The sequence below is a fragment of the Pelodiscus sinensis genome, chromosome 9 (assembly GCF_052426305.1).
Source record: "Pelodiscus sinensis isolate ZL-2025 chromosome 9, ASM5242630v1, whole genome shotgun sequence".
NCBI lineage: Eukaryota > Metazoa > Chordata > Testudines > Trionychidae > Pelodiscus > Pelodiscus sinensis.
Window position 1 is genome coordinate 10,360,001 of NC_143060.1, and position 14,183 is coordinate 10,374,183.

At 43.7% G+C, this 14,183-nt stretch overlaps 2 protein-coding genes across 5 annotated transcripts in view; one reads left to right on the top strand and one right to left on the bottom strand.

Annotated features, from left to right (window-relative positions):
• Positions 1–1,176, bottom strand: part of FAF1 (Fas associated factor 1) — a 305,232-nt gene extending 304,056 nt beyond the window's left edge. The window contains exon 1 of one of the 2 annotated variants that reach the window (XM_075935955.2): positions 837–1,176. In XM_075935955.2, coding sequence (XP_075792070.1) covers positions 837–881 — 45 coding nt within the window. In that variant the 5' untranslated portion in view covers positions 882–1,176. The remainder of the gene's footprint in view (positions 1–836) is intronic. The other variant, XM_075935954.2, reaches the window with a different exon arrangement.
• Positions 1,177–6,553: 5,377 nt separating this feature from the next.
• Positions 6,554–13,815, top strand: CDKN2C (cyclin dependent kinase inhibitor 2C). 3 transcript variants are annotated; one of them, XR_012905847.2, is made up of 2 exons: positions 6,554–7,883; positions 11,841–11,980. XR_012905847.2 is itself a non-coding variant. In XM_006126426.5 (2 exons), the coding sequence occupies exons 1-2, from the start codon at positions 8,248–8,250 to the stop codon at positions 12,219–12,221; spliced, it is 510 nt and encodes a 169-aa protein (XP_006126488.1). In that variant the 5' UTR covers positions 7,946–8,247; the 3' UTR covers positions 12,222–13,815. The 3 variants fall into 3 exon arrangements, 1 of the variants encoding a protein (XP_006126488.1); XR_016350237.1 differs by having other exon boundaries at positions 6,554–7,922; positions 11,841–11,978; XM_006126426.5 differs by lacking the exon at positions 6,554–7,883 and adding an exon at positions 7,946–8,376 and having other exon boundaries at positions 11,841–13,815.
• Positions 13,816–14,183: the final 368 nt, after the last annotated feature.

Sequence of the window (14,183 nt, forward strand, 5' to 3'; positions counted from 1 at the left end):
GGGATGGGAGAGAAGTAAATGCCTGTTTAATGTGCTCATGGGGAAATACAGAAAAACAAAGCTACCAAGATACTTCACTGAACTGATTAACTAAATACCTACAAGCCTGTTAAATATCACTTTCAGTTGGGTGGCTTTGAGATGGAGATGAAAGAAACCTAGGGATTTTTTTGAAACTTCCTCGTATGGTGAACGCCTTCCCAGTGAATATTTCTCTCTCTACAAGAAACAAAAAAAACAGGACTATGTAGCACTTTCAAGACTAACAAGATGCTTAAGTGGTGATGAGCTTTCCTGGGCCAGACCCACTTCCTCAGATCAAATCGTGGAAGAAAATTGGCACAACCATATATACCAAAGGGATACAATAAAAAAGTGAACACATATAAATATGTACAAATACGTATTTTTCATTCTTTAAAAAAAAAAAACACCTTCCTACTCATTGAAGCTACCCCACGTTAAGGCAATCCTCCTCCCAGGGAGCTTCATGTTTACTTTAGTATGGAGACACGCAGCCAGCACCGCCAGCGGCCCACTGAGAGCTCAGAGGCTGCCCACAGTACCCAGTGGGAGAAGAGGGGAGTTTTGTACCCACCGGGTGTTTGCCTGAGCCGGGCTACCGCTCGCCTGCGGGTCCGGGGGGAGGGGGGCAGGGCTGAGGGCGCCTTTGGGACCCGCAGCGGGGGAGTCGGGGCGCAGGGCAGAGTCTCCAAGCCCGGCCCAAGGCGCGACCCGGCGCGGGGAGGGTGGGCGGCGGCTCCCCGGCCGGGCACAAAGAAGGGGCGGCGCAGAGGGAGGCAGGGGAAGAGGCGCAGGGGCGGTTTGAAACGCACCTGAAAATCGGCCAGTATCATCTCTCGGTCCATGTTGGACGCCATTGCAGCCGGCCGGGTCCCCGGCGCTTGCCTGCGCGGTGCACCTGGAGCCTGCTGCTGGGGACCGCAGATGGGCGGCTACGCGCTCATGGGAGCGCCGCGCCGATCCCCCCGCTGCTGGGGCTGCTCCTCAGGCTGGCTCCGGAAAAAGGCGGAGTGGGGGGGGGGGGGTCCCCGGCGCGTGCGTGCAGGGGGGAGGGGGGGGGCGCCGCCGGCCCCTCTGAGCAGTGCCCTCCGCTGCCGGGCCACAGAGAGGAGGAGGCAGCGCTGCTTCCTCCCTGGCTCGCAAAGCGTCTGTCGCACATTTTGCCTGTCATTGAGGTCGCAAAGAGACGCTTTGCGGCTGCCACGTGACCCTCCTGTCAAGCGCCGGCGAGGCGGAAAAAAAAAAAAAAAAAAGAAGAAGAAGCCGGGAGAGTGGGGGAGGGGCTGCGTCTTTCCGGCAGCGCGCGGACCGAGGCTGCGCCGAGCCGGGCCGGCTGGGCGGGCGCTGCGGCAGGGCCGCTGGTGGGGAAACCCCCCGCCGGCCCGCGCACAAAGCGGGGAGTCGCCCGCTCCAGAGCAGCGAGTGGAGCCTGGCCGGGGGGGCCGGGCCCCGCTTTAGGCCTCCCCTGCGGTCACGGGCGGCTGCCTTGCCCGAGGAAACGTCGCGCCGCCGCGACGTGCGGGACCGCGTTTGGGTCGGGGGCCGCTGCAGCGACCGGACCAGGAGCAAAAGGCCCCTGTGCAAGGCAAAACACCAGCATCCCCTGAGTCCATTAGCCAGGAGGTAGCAAATTGAGAGATTTTTCTACCAAAAAACACAGTTTCTCTGAATTTGCAACCAGCCAGCAAAGGTAGCAATTCCTGAGCAGTTGTACCAAATGTCATGTATGTATGACAGAAACTGTGACGGTCACAAAAACGGAGAGGTTTCACTTTTTGCCTATACACCGCAGACCAACGAGAAGCACAAACAAAAATCCCGCCCTGCCCTGGCCCCGGGCGGAGAAGGAGAGAAACGCTCCCCTCCACACCAGAGCCTAGCGGGCCCGGGCTAGTCGGTTCTGTGTGCTCCAGCGCCATGGAGGGGGGGCTGGAGCAGCAGCATGGGCTCCCCAATATTGCAGGGAGCCCTGAGCGTTGGGGGTTGCATCCAGGCAAGCAGAGGGCCACATCTGGCTGCTGGGCCTTAGATCCTCCACTCCTGCCCTAGAGCCCTAAGTCTCAGCATGCAATAGGGGGAGGGGTACATCAGGGGACTAGATTATAGCTTTTATTGGACTGGCTTCTGTATATGAGAGAATTTCTAGTACTACACTCCTGTCTGTCAGTCTGGGAAAGGTACTCAGGGGGTGATAGCTATATACAAGGTGGTACAGATAGGCCAGTATCTGCTTGAGCTTGTATTTATCTGTGACATTCCGAGGACCTGATCTGAAGAGAAGTTCTGTGCAGTTCCAAAGCTTGTCTCATCAACAGAAGTGGGTCCAATAAAAGCTATATTGCTTTGCTCATCTTCTCTCTAAGTCTCAGTGTCACTTGAGAATTAAAAAAATGGCAAGGAGTCCTGTGGTATCTTATAGACTAACTGAAGTGTTGGAGCATAAGCTTTCGTGGGCAAAGACCCACTTCCTCAGATGCATGTCAGAATTAAAAGTCACCTTTGAAGTAGCGCCCCTTGATGATGAATGGCTGCTTTATTTTTCAATGAGATTTAATATCTTGATTTATTTTAACTTTATCCATTCTGCTTCGCATTTTGACAAAGTTTTACATGAATGGCCAATATTACTTGATTTTTTAAACATCTCATCAGTATGGTGATTAGGGTATTTCTTTATATGTAGTTTCTGGCTGTCACCAGTAGGGTACCGTGTAAACTGAGTGAGCACTTGGGTGGATGCCCAGGAGAGGTTCAAATGCCATCCACCTGATTAGCAGAATGCCTACAGCCTGCAGCATGTGTTTCTAGTGGTGGTGCACATCTGCACATGCCTTGGTGCACATAAAATTTATTCCACCCATGGATGAAAAAAATTACAGGAAACATTGGTCACCAATTTGACCTGGATTACTTGTCACCATCTAGCATGACAAAGAGCTAGGTGTATTTATGTTGTAAATTTAGGATGTGTGCCAGAATTACTATGTTACTCAATGAGTCATAGGATGAAACATTAAATCATTATTGTTGATTGAGGCCTAAGGAAGGCACCATTTCTTCCTCCAATACACTCCCACAAATAAATGCTTTTATCACAGAGAACACCCCCTAAAGGTGTTTTAGCTATCTGGTGTGGTCATAATTAATGCAGCACTGGGGTAATTTTGCCTTTCTGTACTACAATATCTAGTTGATTTATATATAAACAGATTGATACAGATAAAACAGGTGCTTTAATTGACATACATAAATACAATGAAGCAGCTCCAAGACAGATTAATTGTTCCTTAAATAATCATTTCCTTAGATGATACATGATTTTCTATAAACTGGACAGTGACTTCCTTTTAATAAGAAAAAAAGACAAGGAATGGATAGATATGCAAGATTCATGTATCAGTCCTAGTAACTCCTCTCATATGGGAAACAACCAATTTGACTTAGGTTTGTGACCCAACCGCTGTTAATATGCATAATAGCCCTTACTCTTAGGATTCCCAGAACAATACTTTAGGTCTCAGGGACATTACATATCACTAAACTTGTTTCATAACACTTATACAAGTCCTAGTTTTCAGCGTTGTTTGTTGTTTTTAAATATATGTCCCCGAATGTTTTCCATCTCTCCTCTGGCTATATATGCACAATTTGACTCTTTAACTGGCTAATTAATCCAATGGGGGGGGTGGAGTTGTTCACGCCTTATATCATTTCTAGTCACTTCGCTGCCATCCATCACAGACTCAGTCGCAGCCTTCCTAAAATTACACGATGGGCAAGATCTACATTACTATATTCTTTTCTATTTTAAGATCCCTATACTCTTATTTTCCCGTTTGTAAGACGATATATACAAGACTAATCAGAATATATATGCTTCCTGCTGATCATCAGAAAAATAATGGTAGGATTGATACTCAAAGGGAGAGGGGAGGGGAAAACAGGAAAAGAACAAGCCGCAGTGGAAGCCATTAAAGAAAAAGAGGTTAAATACCCATTACACACGCAAGTTCCAAGCTGCAGAAGAATATGGAAACGTTTTACTGAATCTGCCTGGAGGTTAGACCATTTGCCCACAAGAAAGCAGTAAGATAGCAGGACATAGAATTATTAAGGCACATTGCTAGGTACTAATAAGAACGGTGATCTTTATGATGCATTTGTTTTGTTTCATATGACTAGACAATAGTTTCAGAATTTCAAGATGAACTATGACAATATCAAAGCCCTACTTGTGATGGAAAGAAAAATATACCATTCAGACACGGTATTTTACGTCGTCCTGCTCCTGTTTCAATTGATGGTGGCAGGTTTTAGAGATATATTACACGTGGCTGGTTTAATAATTCTAGTTTAACTTTACAGAATTAATAGATGACATACCTACTACTGACACATTATCTCTTTTCCACTGCTTGACATTACAGATAACTCTGTACTATAGACACTATGTGGTTCAATACCAGAGACAATATATACTCAACTGCAAACCAATCTACCCACATAGTACCACAGAATAATTATAATAAAGGCTGAAAGGCAAGTTTTATACATTGGACTAAAGCCAACTATTTTCTGTAGTAATTTAAAACTGTAGTTTAGGAAATAGCGCTGCAATAGTACTCACGGCCATCAGCTGTAGTCAAAAGTTAGTTACCTTAGTGCTTAGGGAGCAGTATTTGAAGCGAAAAGTATCCATCTTACGTGAAATAAAGAGCAGGATCGGGCCAAAATGAGAAGAACAGATGAAAATGCGAAACCTAAATTATGTCACTTGAAGCCCAGATTACAATAATATAGCTTCGTGTATTCCCCTTACTACTCAGAACTCTTCAATAAGCCCCAAACTGGGGTTTCCTACACATACTGGATGCATTAGAAAAGGTCCTGGGAAGATAGGGAAATCAGGTGGGTAAGCGATTGCAGTGCTCCATGCGGTGTCCGATGATTACTGTATATCGGCAGAGGGCGTTTTTATGTTTGTGTAGTATATTGTTTTATAAAATGTCTCTTTAGCATTGTTAGCAGTAATTCATTAAAAACAGCACGCTCCTTTCCACAAACATTTTAAAGGACCTAAAAGGCAGCAGGTGGGATGATGCTACTTTTTTTGCCTGGTCAATATAAAGATGGGGGGCGGGAGAAAGGGAGGCCTTCCGTGTCTCAGAGTAAACCATTTTCTCTTCTGGTATCTGAAAGAAGGATTATTCTTCTTAAGAGTCATTTACAAAAAGTAGTGAGAGAATATAACATTTTGGGGTCGAATTCTGCAATGACTTAACCTACGTATAATTCAATTAAAGTTAACAGTCTTGAACTAGGAGCAAGTCAGCGCAGAATGTATTTACAAACTACTTAGTGAAACAAAGTATTCTAAATAACATTGTATATTAATGCCTGTTTTCAGAAAGCCTGTATTATTGAAAATATTTATTTCTAGAATTAACTTTGAAGGGAGTTAAAAAACACACTTCTGCCTAGAAAATTGTTACTCTTATAATTTATAACACGTAGGTTTATTATAACAGAATTTTAAAAACGTGTGCTCTTTTTTCATCTTATTTGCTGTGCATGTGATAACAAGTAGACAATAGTTTCATTCTTTCCTGTGCTATTCACTGTGTATCTGCCCGTTCATCAGTTTCCCGTTGCTTGTATCAGTTTTTCAGAAAACAATAGAGAAAAGAAAAAAATTCAAAATAGGAAAATGTGGCAGTGAACTTTGCCACGAGACGGAGATGTCTAAGCAGTACTTCTGCTTTGTAACTTTCAGATGGGCATGTCCGTTTAAAAACAAATGATATGTCTAGCATTAGGCATCTTAAATCAGGCCCTGAATTTGCACACAAAACTTGCACTGTTGTCAATGGGAGTTTTGCCTAGTCTGGAGGGCAGGACCGGCTTCTTTGGATTATCTGGTGTTGTTTTTAAACAGATCCATTCAATGGCATCTCTCTGAGTTAGCCAGTCAATGTATGTACGTTTTCATGAAAACGAACATTTTGCTTGTGCATGGACAGTAGAGCGACACAGTATTTATCAAAGGAACATATCAGGTGTACTTTATGCTTAGTGGGAGTCCTGAAACTGCAGGATACTTTCGTGGAACTGAAGCTTTAAGGCTCATGGAAATGTAGAGCAATTCATGATTCAAAACCGTCTGCAATTCGACTGATTTACGCCACCTCCGGCACATAAAGTCCTCACGCCCTCTCATCGCAACTTCTTTCTGCTTTGATATACAAGAGGATCCCTCATTTCTTCCATTAGAGCCCTGGTACTTTTCACTTAACCTGGCACATTTCAGGTGTTCCAGGATGCTAGAGACAAGCCAAGCCACGGTTTCGTCCCTGGGTTATCGCACTTCACAGTTAGAATACCTTGACATTGACCCTTTTAGCCATGACCTTGTCTTTAGGGAGCAAGCCCTAGTGAGGAGACCTGGAAAACGCCTCCTTGCGGGATGACAGTGGCCCTCGGCTGGCCCGACGCTGTTCGCGCTGACTTCAGTGGCGCGTCTTACGTTTGCTTCCCTGAGAAAAAGGATCGGGCCCCTGTTACCTTGCTATGGCCTGCGGAGGCAGGTGGCGGCTAAGGATGCCCACTAGCAGGCTGCTCATGGACACGCACCTCGGTCCTGAACTAGTGCCTACCAGCCCCGCTCGAGCGCGTTGCACGACTGTCGCCTGGTGATATTTCTGCGGCAGGCGGGCGGCACCAGCGCGCCCGCAGAGTCATCCCCACCAGCCCGCGGGCGACGGCTTGGCCCTGCCGCGGTGTCAAGGGACAGCTCCTCGCTAGGCCTCGCCAGCGGCCTCTCACAGCGCCAGCCGGGGCGCGGAGGGGGTGGGAGTGCTGCTCCCGGGCGCTGGTGGACGCCGGGCGAGACACCAGGGGCCGAGTGTGCAAACTGGCGCTCCGCGGGCCGCCGGGGCCTGCGCGCTGTGCCAAGCCGAAGGGGCGGAGGGTGCGCGCCGACGCAGGCCTTCCTGCTCGCTGGGCAACTCCGCCGGGCCTCCTTAAATCTCTGCCGTTAAAATGTGGGCGGGTATTTCAACTCAAAAAGCGCTCAAATTTTCCCCCTTTTCAAAAAAAGCTGATGAGGTGAAAAGCAGCCGGAGGAGGCGAGAGGCAGAAGCGGGCTGGGGTCCGGGGGCGCCAGCCCCCCCCCCCCTCCGCCCGGCAAGTGCAGCTGGCTTTGGCGGAGCCGGGTCGCGGCTGTCACTGAGGCGGCGGCTTTGCAGGGCTGGGGAGGCGGCGCAGCCGGACCTGCGCTTCCCGGTCTGTGTCAGCTCGCCCCGGGCCGGAGCAGCGCCGCCCGCGAGCCCAGCAAAGCGAACGAGGGACGCCGCGATCGCCAGAGCCAGCGGAGCCCCGGGGCCGAGGCGCGGCGGAGGCGGGAAGGGCTCGCCCCGTGGCTTGCAGCCGGGACGCCGCCGTGTCCCCCGGCCGGCTGGATGGAGCACGCGCCGCCGCTGGGCTTCTCCGCCTTCCCGTGAGGCGCTGGCACAGGCATGCAGCCGCCCTCTCACGGCCGCAGGGAGGGCGCCGTCTGCGGGCCCGGTGCCCTTCCGATTGCACCGGGCAACCATTGCTGGGGGCCGCTGAGTCTGCGCCTAGGGCGGCGGCAGCTGGAGACCGCGGACGCTTTCTCCCGAGCCAAGGCAGCTAGTGCGTGAACTGTGCGGCGGATCTGCCTCCTGCTGTCTCTTCCCGGGGCTTTTCCCCCCCTCGTACTTGGCTTGAAATAAACGCAGCTGGCTGCAGTGAAGGGGGTGACCCCAAGCAACCATACGGCTCCAGGAGATTTCTCTGCGAAGTTGTTCCTGCTGAATTCTCAAATCTCGACTTGAATAAGGGTGGGTTGTTTTCTTCTTTAGCGTGAGTCAGTCTCCTAGGTATGTGTATATATGTTACCTATAACATATATAATATATTCTATAATATTAATATATTTCCCCTTTAACGTGGCCAAAGTCCTCGGTATGAGTTGCTCTGCATGTAGAAGCAAAGAAATATTCTTTCGAGTGGAACTGCACTTTTGCTGAATAATCACGTGTGAATTTAGGGGCGGGCTCTTGGCAAACAGTTTTTTACGAGTATTTACTACAAGGTCTACTCCCGAAGATTAACCATCCCAGTACTTCTGTCAGTCTCCGATGCCATGCCTGGTTAAAAACTCCCCCAAACTCACCTATTTTCGATCGTCAGTCACCCTAAAGAATGGCCGAGCCTTTGGTGAACGATTTGACGTCCGCATCTGCAAAGGGGGACCTAGTGCAACTTACTAATTTGTTGCAAAAGATTGTAAACGTCAATGCCCAAAATGGATTTGGGAGGACTGCGCTGCAGGTTGGTATCCAGAGAGAGAGAGAGAGAGAGAGAGAGAGAGAGAGAAATATTTCATCACTGCTACCTCCGTGACCCGCGTTACAGAAAGCCCGATTCTAACTAGGCTGGTGTACAGAATTTCTGTATTTTTTAACCTAGTTGGTTGCCATATTTTATAACTTTAGTGGCTCCAACTCCCTAAAATGACGTACTTGTAATAAAACTGGCCAAAACCATTATTTTTAAACGGGGATCATCCTCAATATCAAATAGGCTGCCAGTTTAATCCAATTTTAATATTGAGGGAAGGGGAAGGAAGGCAAGGAAAAGGTGGATGATATGAAAAGAAAACATCCTAGCTGAGCCCTGTTTCAGAGACGATTTGTAAACACATAGGTCTTATTACTCGAGGTGTTGTGTTGTATTTTTATACGGAGTGTTTTTAAACCATTAATGTTCGCGATTATTTATTCTGGAGTGAATGGTGCTTTTCCTTTATACGATGTTTTTGACGAATGACCTTTCTGCATTTGGAAACATGCTGCACGGGCACTCCGTACCTTTAGATGTACATTAGCAACTGGACGAATGAGTTAGACTTCAGTTTGAATCACTTGCCGAGCCATTCATAATTAAGGCTCAATAAAGATAGTATTGTCAATCAGGACCCTAGTGGATGGACTCAAAATATTTCATTTCTGAGGCTATAAGATTGTTTGGCTTAATGGTCAATATTTAGATGTACAGGCAGTAGTTGGAACACATCCAACTGCGAAATACTGAAATTGAGTAAAGTTTTCTTTATTTAAGAGCATCATAATGATGGTGAAAATGTTACAATACAGACGAAAACGTGAAACAAGCAGTTGTTCCCTGAGCTGAAATTCTGTGGCAATTTACAATGTACACTGTAATGTAGGGAAATGTGAAATTAGAGTAATTGGGGGGGGGGGGTTAAGTTCACAGTTTTAAAAACGTGTTTTTGTTTTAAAATGCGAACTGCTGAAATGTTCCTTTCAGACACTGTATTATTTGAGACTGAAATCCAGATTTTTACTGCGTTTTTGGCTTAAAATCAAAATTAAACTCTGGAAAAGAGGAAATTCTTGTATGAACACAATAATAATTCTTATTTTTCTGTTTCACTGAAGCTCAAGAACTATGCGATTATCCTTGCAATATTATTGCTATTACTATTGTCACATAGGTGTGGGACTTGTGAGACGCGCAGACACCTTATTAGAGAATGAAAGAGCTTATATAAAAAACGGAGACAAACTAACTTCTGTTAGGAAATCAGGAAATGTTTAGCCAATATTTTATCTTTAAAATGAGGCTGAAAAATACAGTTGCACTGAAGTAAATGTAAGGCTTCAAAATAACGGACTTACATTGGGAAATATTCTACACAGTGACATACATTTTCAGCTATCTTAAACATAAGATAGTCACTTAAATTGCAGCTTAATCATAACCGATTTGATTAACCATAGCACAAATCAAAACAGAGTTGGCTAGCTACTTATTTTCAGTATGTATAAACCTGAAACATGCTGTGGGTAGGTGACAGAGCTCAAGAATATTTTCAGTCAACATTCTCTAATATTGTTCACTCGGTACTGAACCGGATGAAAGTGAAATTGTATTTTATTATACCAATATGCTAATGTAAACAGCTACTTTTATAAATATATCCTCTTCATTTTCTTTTTGACTTTGAGTACTCATGCAGGCCTTAGATATTGAGTTTCCAGTTTGACCTCCTTCAGATTTGTTCTAAAGATCTTATGTCTTACCCCATTACCCCCTGCCGCCCCCAAATTACAAAATAATTGATATTTGAAGAGACAGTTCTAGCCTAAATCGGCCTAGCATTACCTTTATATAATATATACATTTATTTCATTTTTTCGGCTTCAAGTGCTGCCTTTCAGTGCCATATCCTGTCATCTTTGCTTACTCAAAACTCACTCTGAAGTTTTCGAGTGAGCAAGGAATCGAGGATGGGCTCCCCAAAAGAATTGCAGATACGTTTAAGGTATCTGAAAAAAGGAAGAAAGGAGGACGATGCCTTCGCTTATTTTCCAGAAGTATAGCTGTACCTTTTATACTCTCTAGTTGAAAGGAATGCAGGTAATATGTAGGAAACATTCAGTTATCACTTATCCCAGATAACCTTTCCCCAATCCGATTTGTAGATTCAGTACTGTTACACATATTATAATATAGGGGATGTATATGTGCCTTTCCCCACAAAACCTAATTCACATTTGTTTTCAGTAACAACACATTTTCAACAAATGCCTCGTAGAATTTGTAATTTGTGTTTACTTTAGTGCAACTGTAATCCTTGTTTATGCTAATAATAAAAAGCTCTTTGCAAGATTTTCAAGATATCAGCTGGTGCTAGTGAAAGACAGCAAGATTTTCAAGATATTGGTTAAAAATGTTCTAAAGAAGTAAAGGCAGTATTTTTCCCTTATCGAGGTTGTTAATAAAATTGTCTCCTTGCTAGAGCAGTTGAATGCAAAGTCTTACACAGCCTGCAACGTCGGAAATTAAGAACTATCTTGTTTCATTATTTTAAAGGCTAAGGGACAGAAGTTCTGGCGAATTTTGGGGTCGGGCCAAGCCACTCAAACTCCTAATCAGAGATGCCCATGTGCTCACTTATAATAGGTTAATGATAAAGAAATAAAGTTTTACTTAACAAAAAGAATCATTAGGAACACTGATCGCTCTTTTCTACCATGGGTTATTTTTAACAGCACACATTCACAGATTAGACTAAAATTATGAAGCTATGAGATAAATCTTTCTTTTTACAATAATTTAGGTGAACTTTAAGTCGTTGCTCTTAAGTTCTCCATTTTGGGCAGCACACAATGAACCATAGCTCTTGCAGAAAACCTGAAAGGATTATTTTCTGCAGAGAGAAGTGCGGCACATTATACGATCATACTGACACTTATTGACAAGAAACAGACAATTTAAACACTTCCATTGAAGAGTTTATCCCATTTCGTGTTATTGAAAGTATACAATATCAGAGCCTCAGAAAGTCATCCATCTTACACTTAACGGGTTTAAAGAGGTAAATGAAATTTTCTAGATATTCATGGTAAGTGAAGCCGACCTATATATAGTTTTTAGCAATGAAAAGACTGAGATGAAAAGGCAGTATTATAAAAAGCAAGATAACCTCAATATTCCATACTAGCTAATTTTGACATTAATCTTCTGTAGTTCAAGAAGATATTTCTCACTGGAACAATACAGCTAATCGTAAATTTACTGTGGTTAGTGCAGAAATTAGAAAGTTACGCTTCCCCTCACATTAATTTTCTAACGGGCTTCCTCTGCATAGATAAAATAGGTCTCCCTCTGGAAGAAAGCTCAAATATAAAAATTAAGATTCTAAAGTGAGTGAAACGAGCAATTCTAAAATTATTTACAGGATTAAACTCTTATCTTTTCCTCTTTAGGTAATGAAACTTGGGAATCCTGAAATTGCCAGGAAGTTGCTAAATGCAGGTGCTAATCCTGATCTGAAAGACAGTACTGGGTTCGCTGTAATTCATGATGCAGCCAGAGCGGGTTTCCTGGACACGGTGCAGACTTTACTGGAGTTTAACGCTGATGTTAACATTGAGGATAATGAGGGAAACCTGCCGTTGCACTTGGCAGCTGAAGAAGGCCACCTCCCAGTAGTGGAATTCCTTATTAAGCACAAAGTAAGCAAGGTGGACCATAAGAACAAGGAGGGTTACACTGCCTACGACTTGGCCAAGCTATACAAGAAGAACGATATAGTTAAACTAATGGAAAGCAGCAGTTTAAGTGCAGAAGCTGCAGACATGAATTAAATCAAACACGGACAACTTCTTACTTGGACCTACGAGCTTCTAGCCCTTGTTTTGAATAACATTTATTGAAACATTTTTCTTTTTTTTAAGTAACTAGTGCAAGTCTAGTGAAACTGCAAAGGTGTAGATTTTGTAGACAGTGAATATATTTAAAAATCACACCAATAGCATTTCCTGCACCTGCCATCCCCAAAACGCTAGAAGAGACACAAGACGGACATACGTTGATCGCTTTTGCTTATCTCTTGCAGATTATAGTTTTACACTTCCTTCGTTTGTTTTAGATCACTAATACTGAAAAGGCTGTATACTAAAATGCTTTATGTTTCTGATATTTACGTTTTTAAAATGTTTTACTGTTATTTTTTCTGAAGATCATGACTAACAATTTTAAGCACTGTTTCTGACAAAACAGGACAGTAAAGAGTGTAGTCAGTGGTTCAGGCAAAGTTAAAGGGACATTTGGCCTAGAAAGACAGCAGGATGGGGCCCTACAAGTATTAGGAAATAGCTATTTTTGGACACTAATTAGATCTTTTAAAACTAGATAATTTGCTTTCTACATTGAGATTATACTTTTAGTTTCCTCTATATTTAATCTCTCACACATCTGAAATTGATGAACAGAACCAATGTAAGTGGCTTTTTGATTACCAAGATTAAAACAGCTTGGTTGTTCGTGTTTTCTGTGCACTGAACAAAACACTTTTCTAGTTTCAAAACAAGCCGCAGACAACCGTTGTCAAAGGAAAGAGTAGAATAAGGCTGATATACCAACAGAGATATCCCAGTTATCTGGCCACTTCACAATCGAAGAAAAGGCAGAAGTTATTTAAGAAATATTTGCTTCCCACCAACTTTTTATTTTAATTAACCGTTTTTATTGAAGTTGCGTATCCTAAAATGTGGATATTGAAATACAGTGGAATTTAGAGGGTAACACTTTTGCTTTTCATAACATTATATTATCGCTTGCACGTGAAACACACTTACCCTGAATATCTTAAACAACATTAAGGTTGGTAGCATTCCTGCGACCCACACAGTCACTTACCATCGGATGCTGAGCGCTTTCTGCTTCCCTGACCGCAACAAGCGCTAAAGATGTTCAGCACCTTGTCGGACTGAAGTTTATTGTCAACATTTTATACCACGTTATAGGTGTTAGTAGTTTGGCATATCGGCAATTTTAGACGCTTTATCTTTAATATTCTAAACATTTTAACTGCACTAAAGAGATGGAATCAAATATAAATGAACACATTCGCAAATGTCACCAAAACAGCATTGATAAAGGAAATTAACTTTAATTAAGATTATTTTAACTTTTCGGAAAAGGTTTTAGCCCCCAATCAAACAACATTCTTGGTAAATAAAGTTTTCATAAACTGCTTATCCCCTTTGATGTTTACTTTTCACTCACTGTCACATTGCTGTAATATTGGTTAAAAATGTCTCTGACCTGTGTGCATTTATTGTCGATGTTATAACTTCTGTTCCTAAATAATCTAACCACCTAAACAGGATGCTGTATGTGGTGCACGTTTTGTGGAAGAATCTACACAATAAATTACATGGAGATTATTAAAAGAAACATATTTGGAGTTGTTATAACCTTTGAGTGCAATTCACAAGCCGATGGGCTACATGGCTACAAACAAACCCCTGCTGGTGCTCACAGAAAGGCCTTGTCACTTGCCACTGGGCATAAAACATTGCCTAATGTCCTCATTCATTTCCCATTTTTACAACTTGTCATTCACAATATCTGTCTTTACCCTATAGAGCTGAATCTCCCCGATGCTTTCCATCTTTCTCCCACACAACCACAGGAGAAAATTCTCTAACTCTGAAGGTAACATTCATCTGTGGCGCTGCCTTGCTTCTATGGCATCTGCTATACTAAGCTAGATCTTCCTTCTGAGCTCTACAAATATCCAGTTTAATTTAAACTGAATCGGT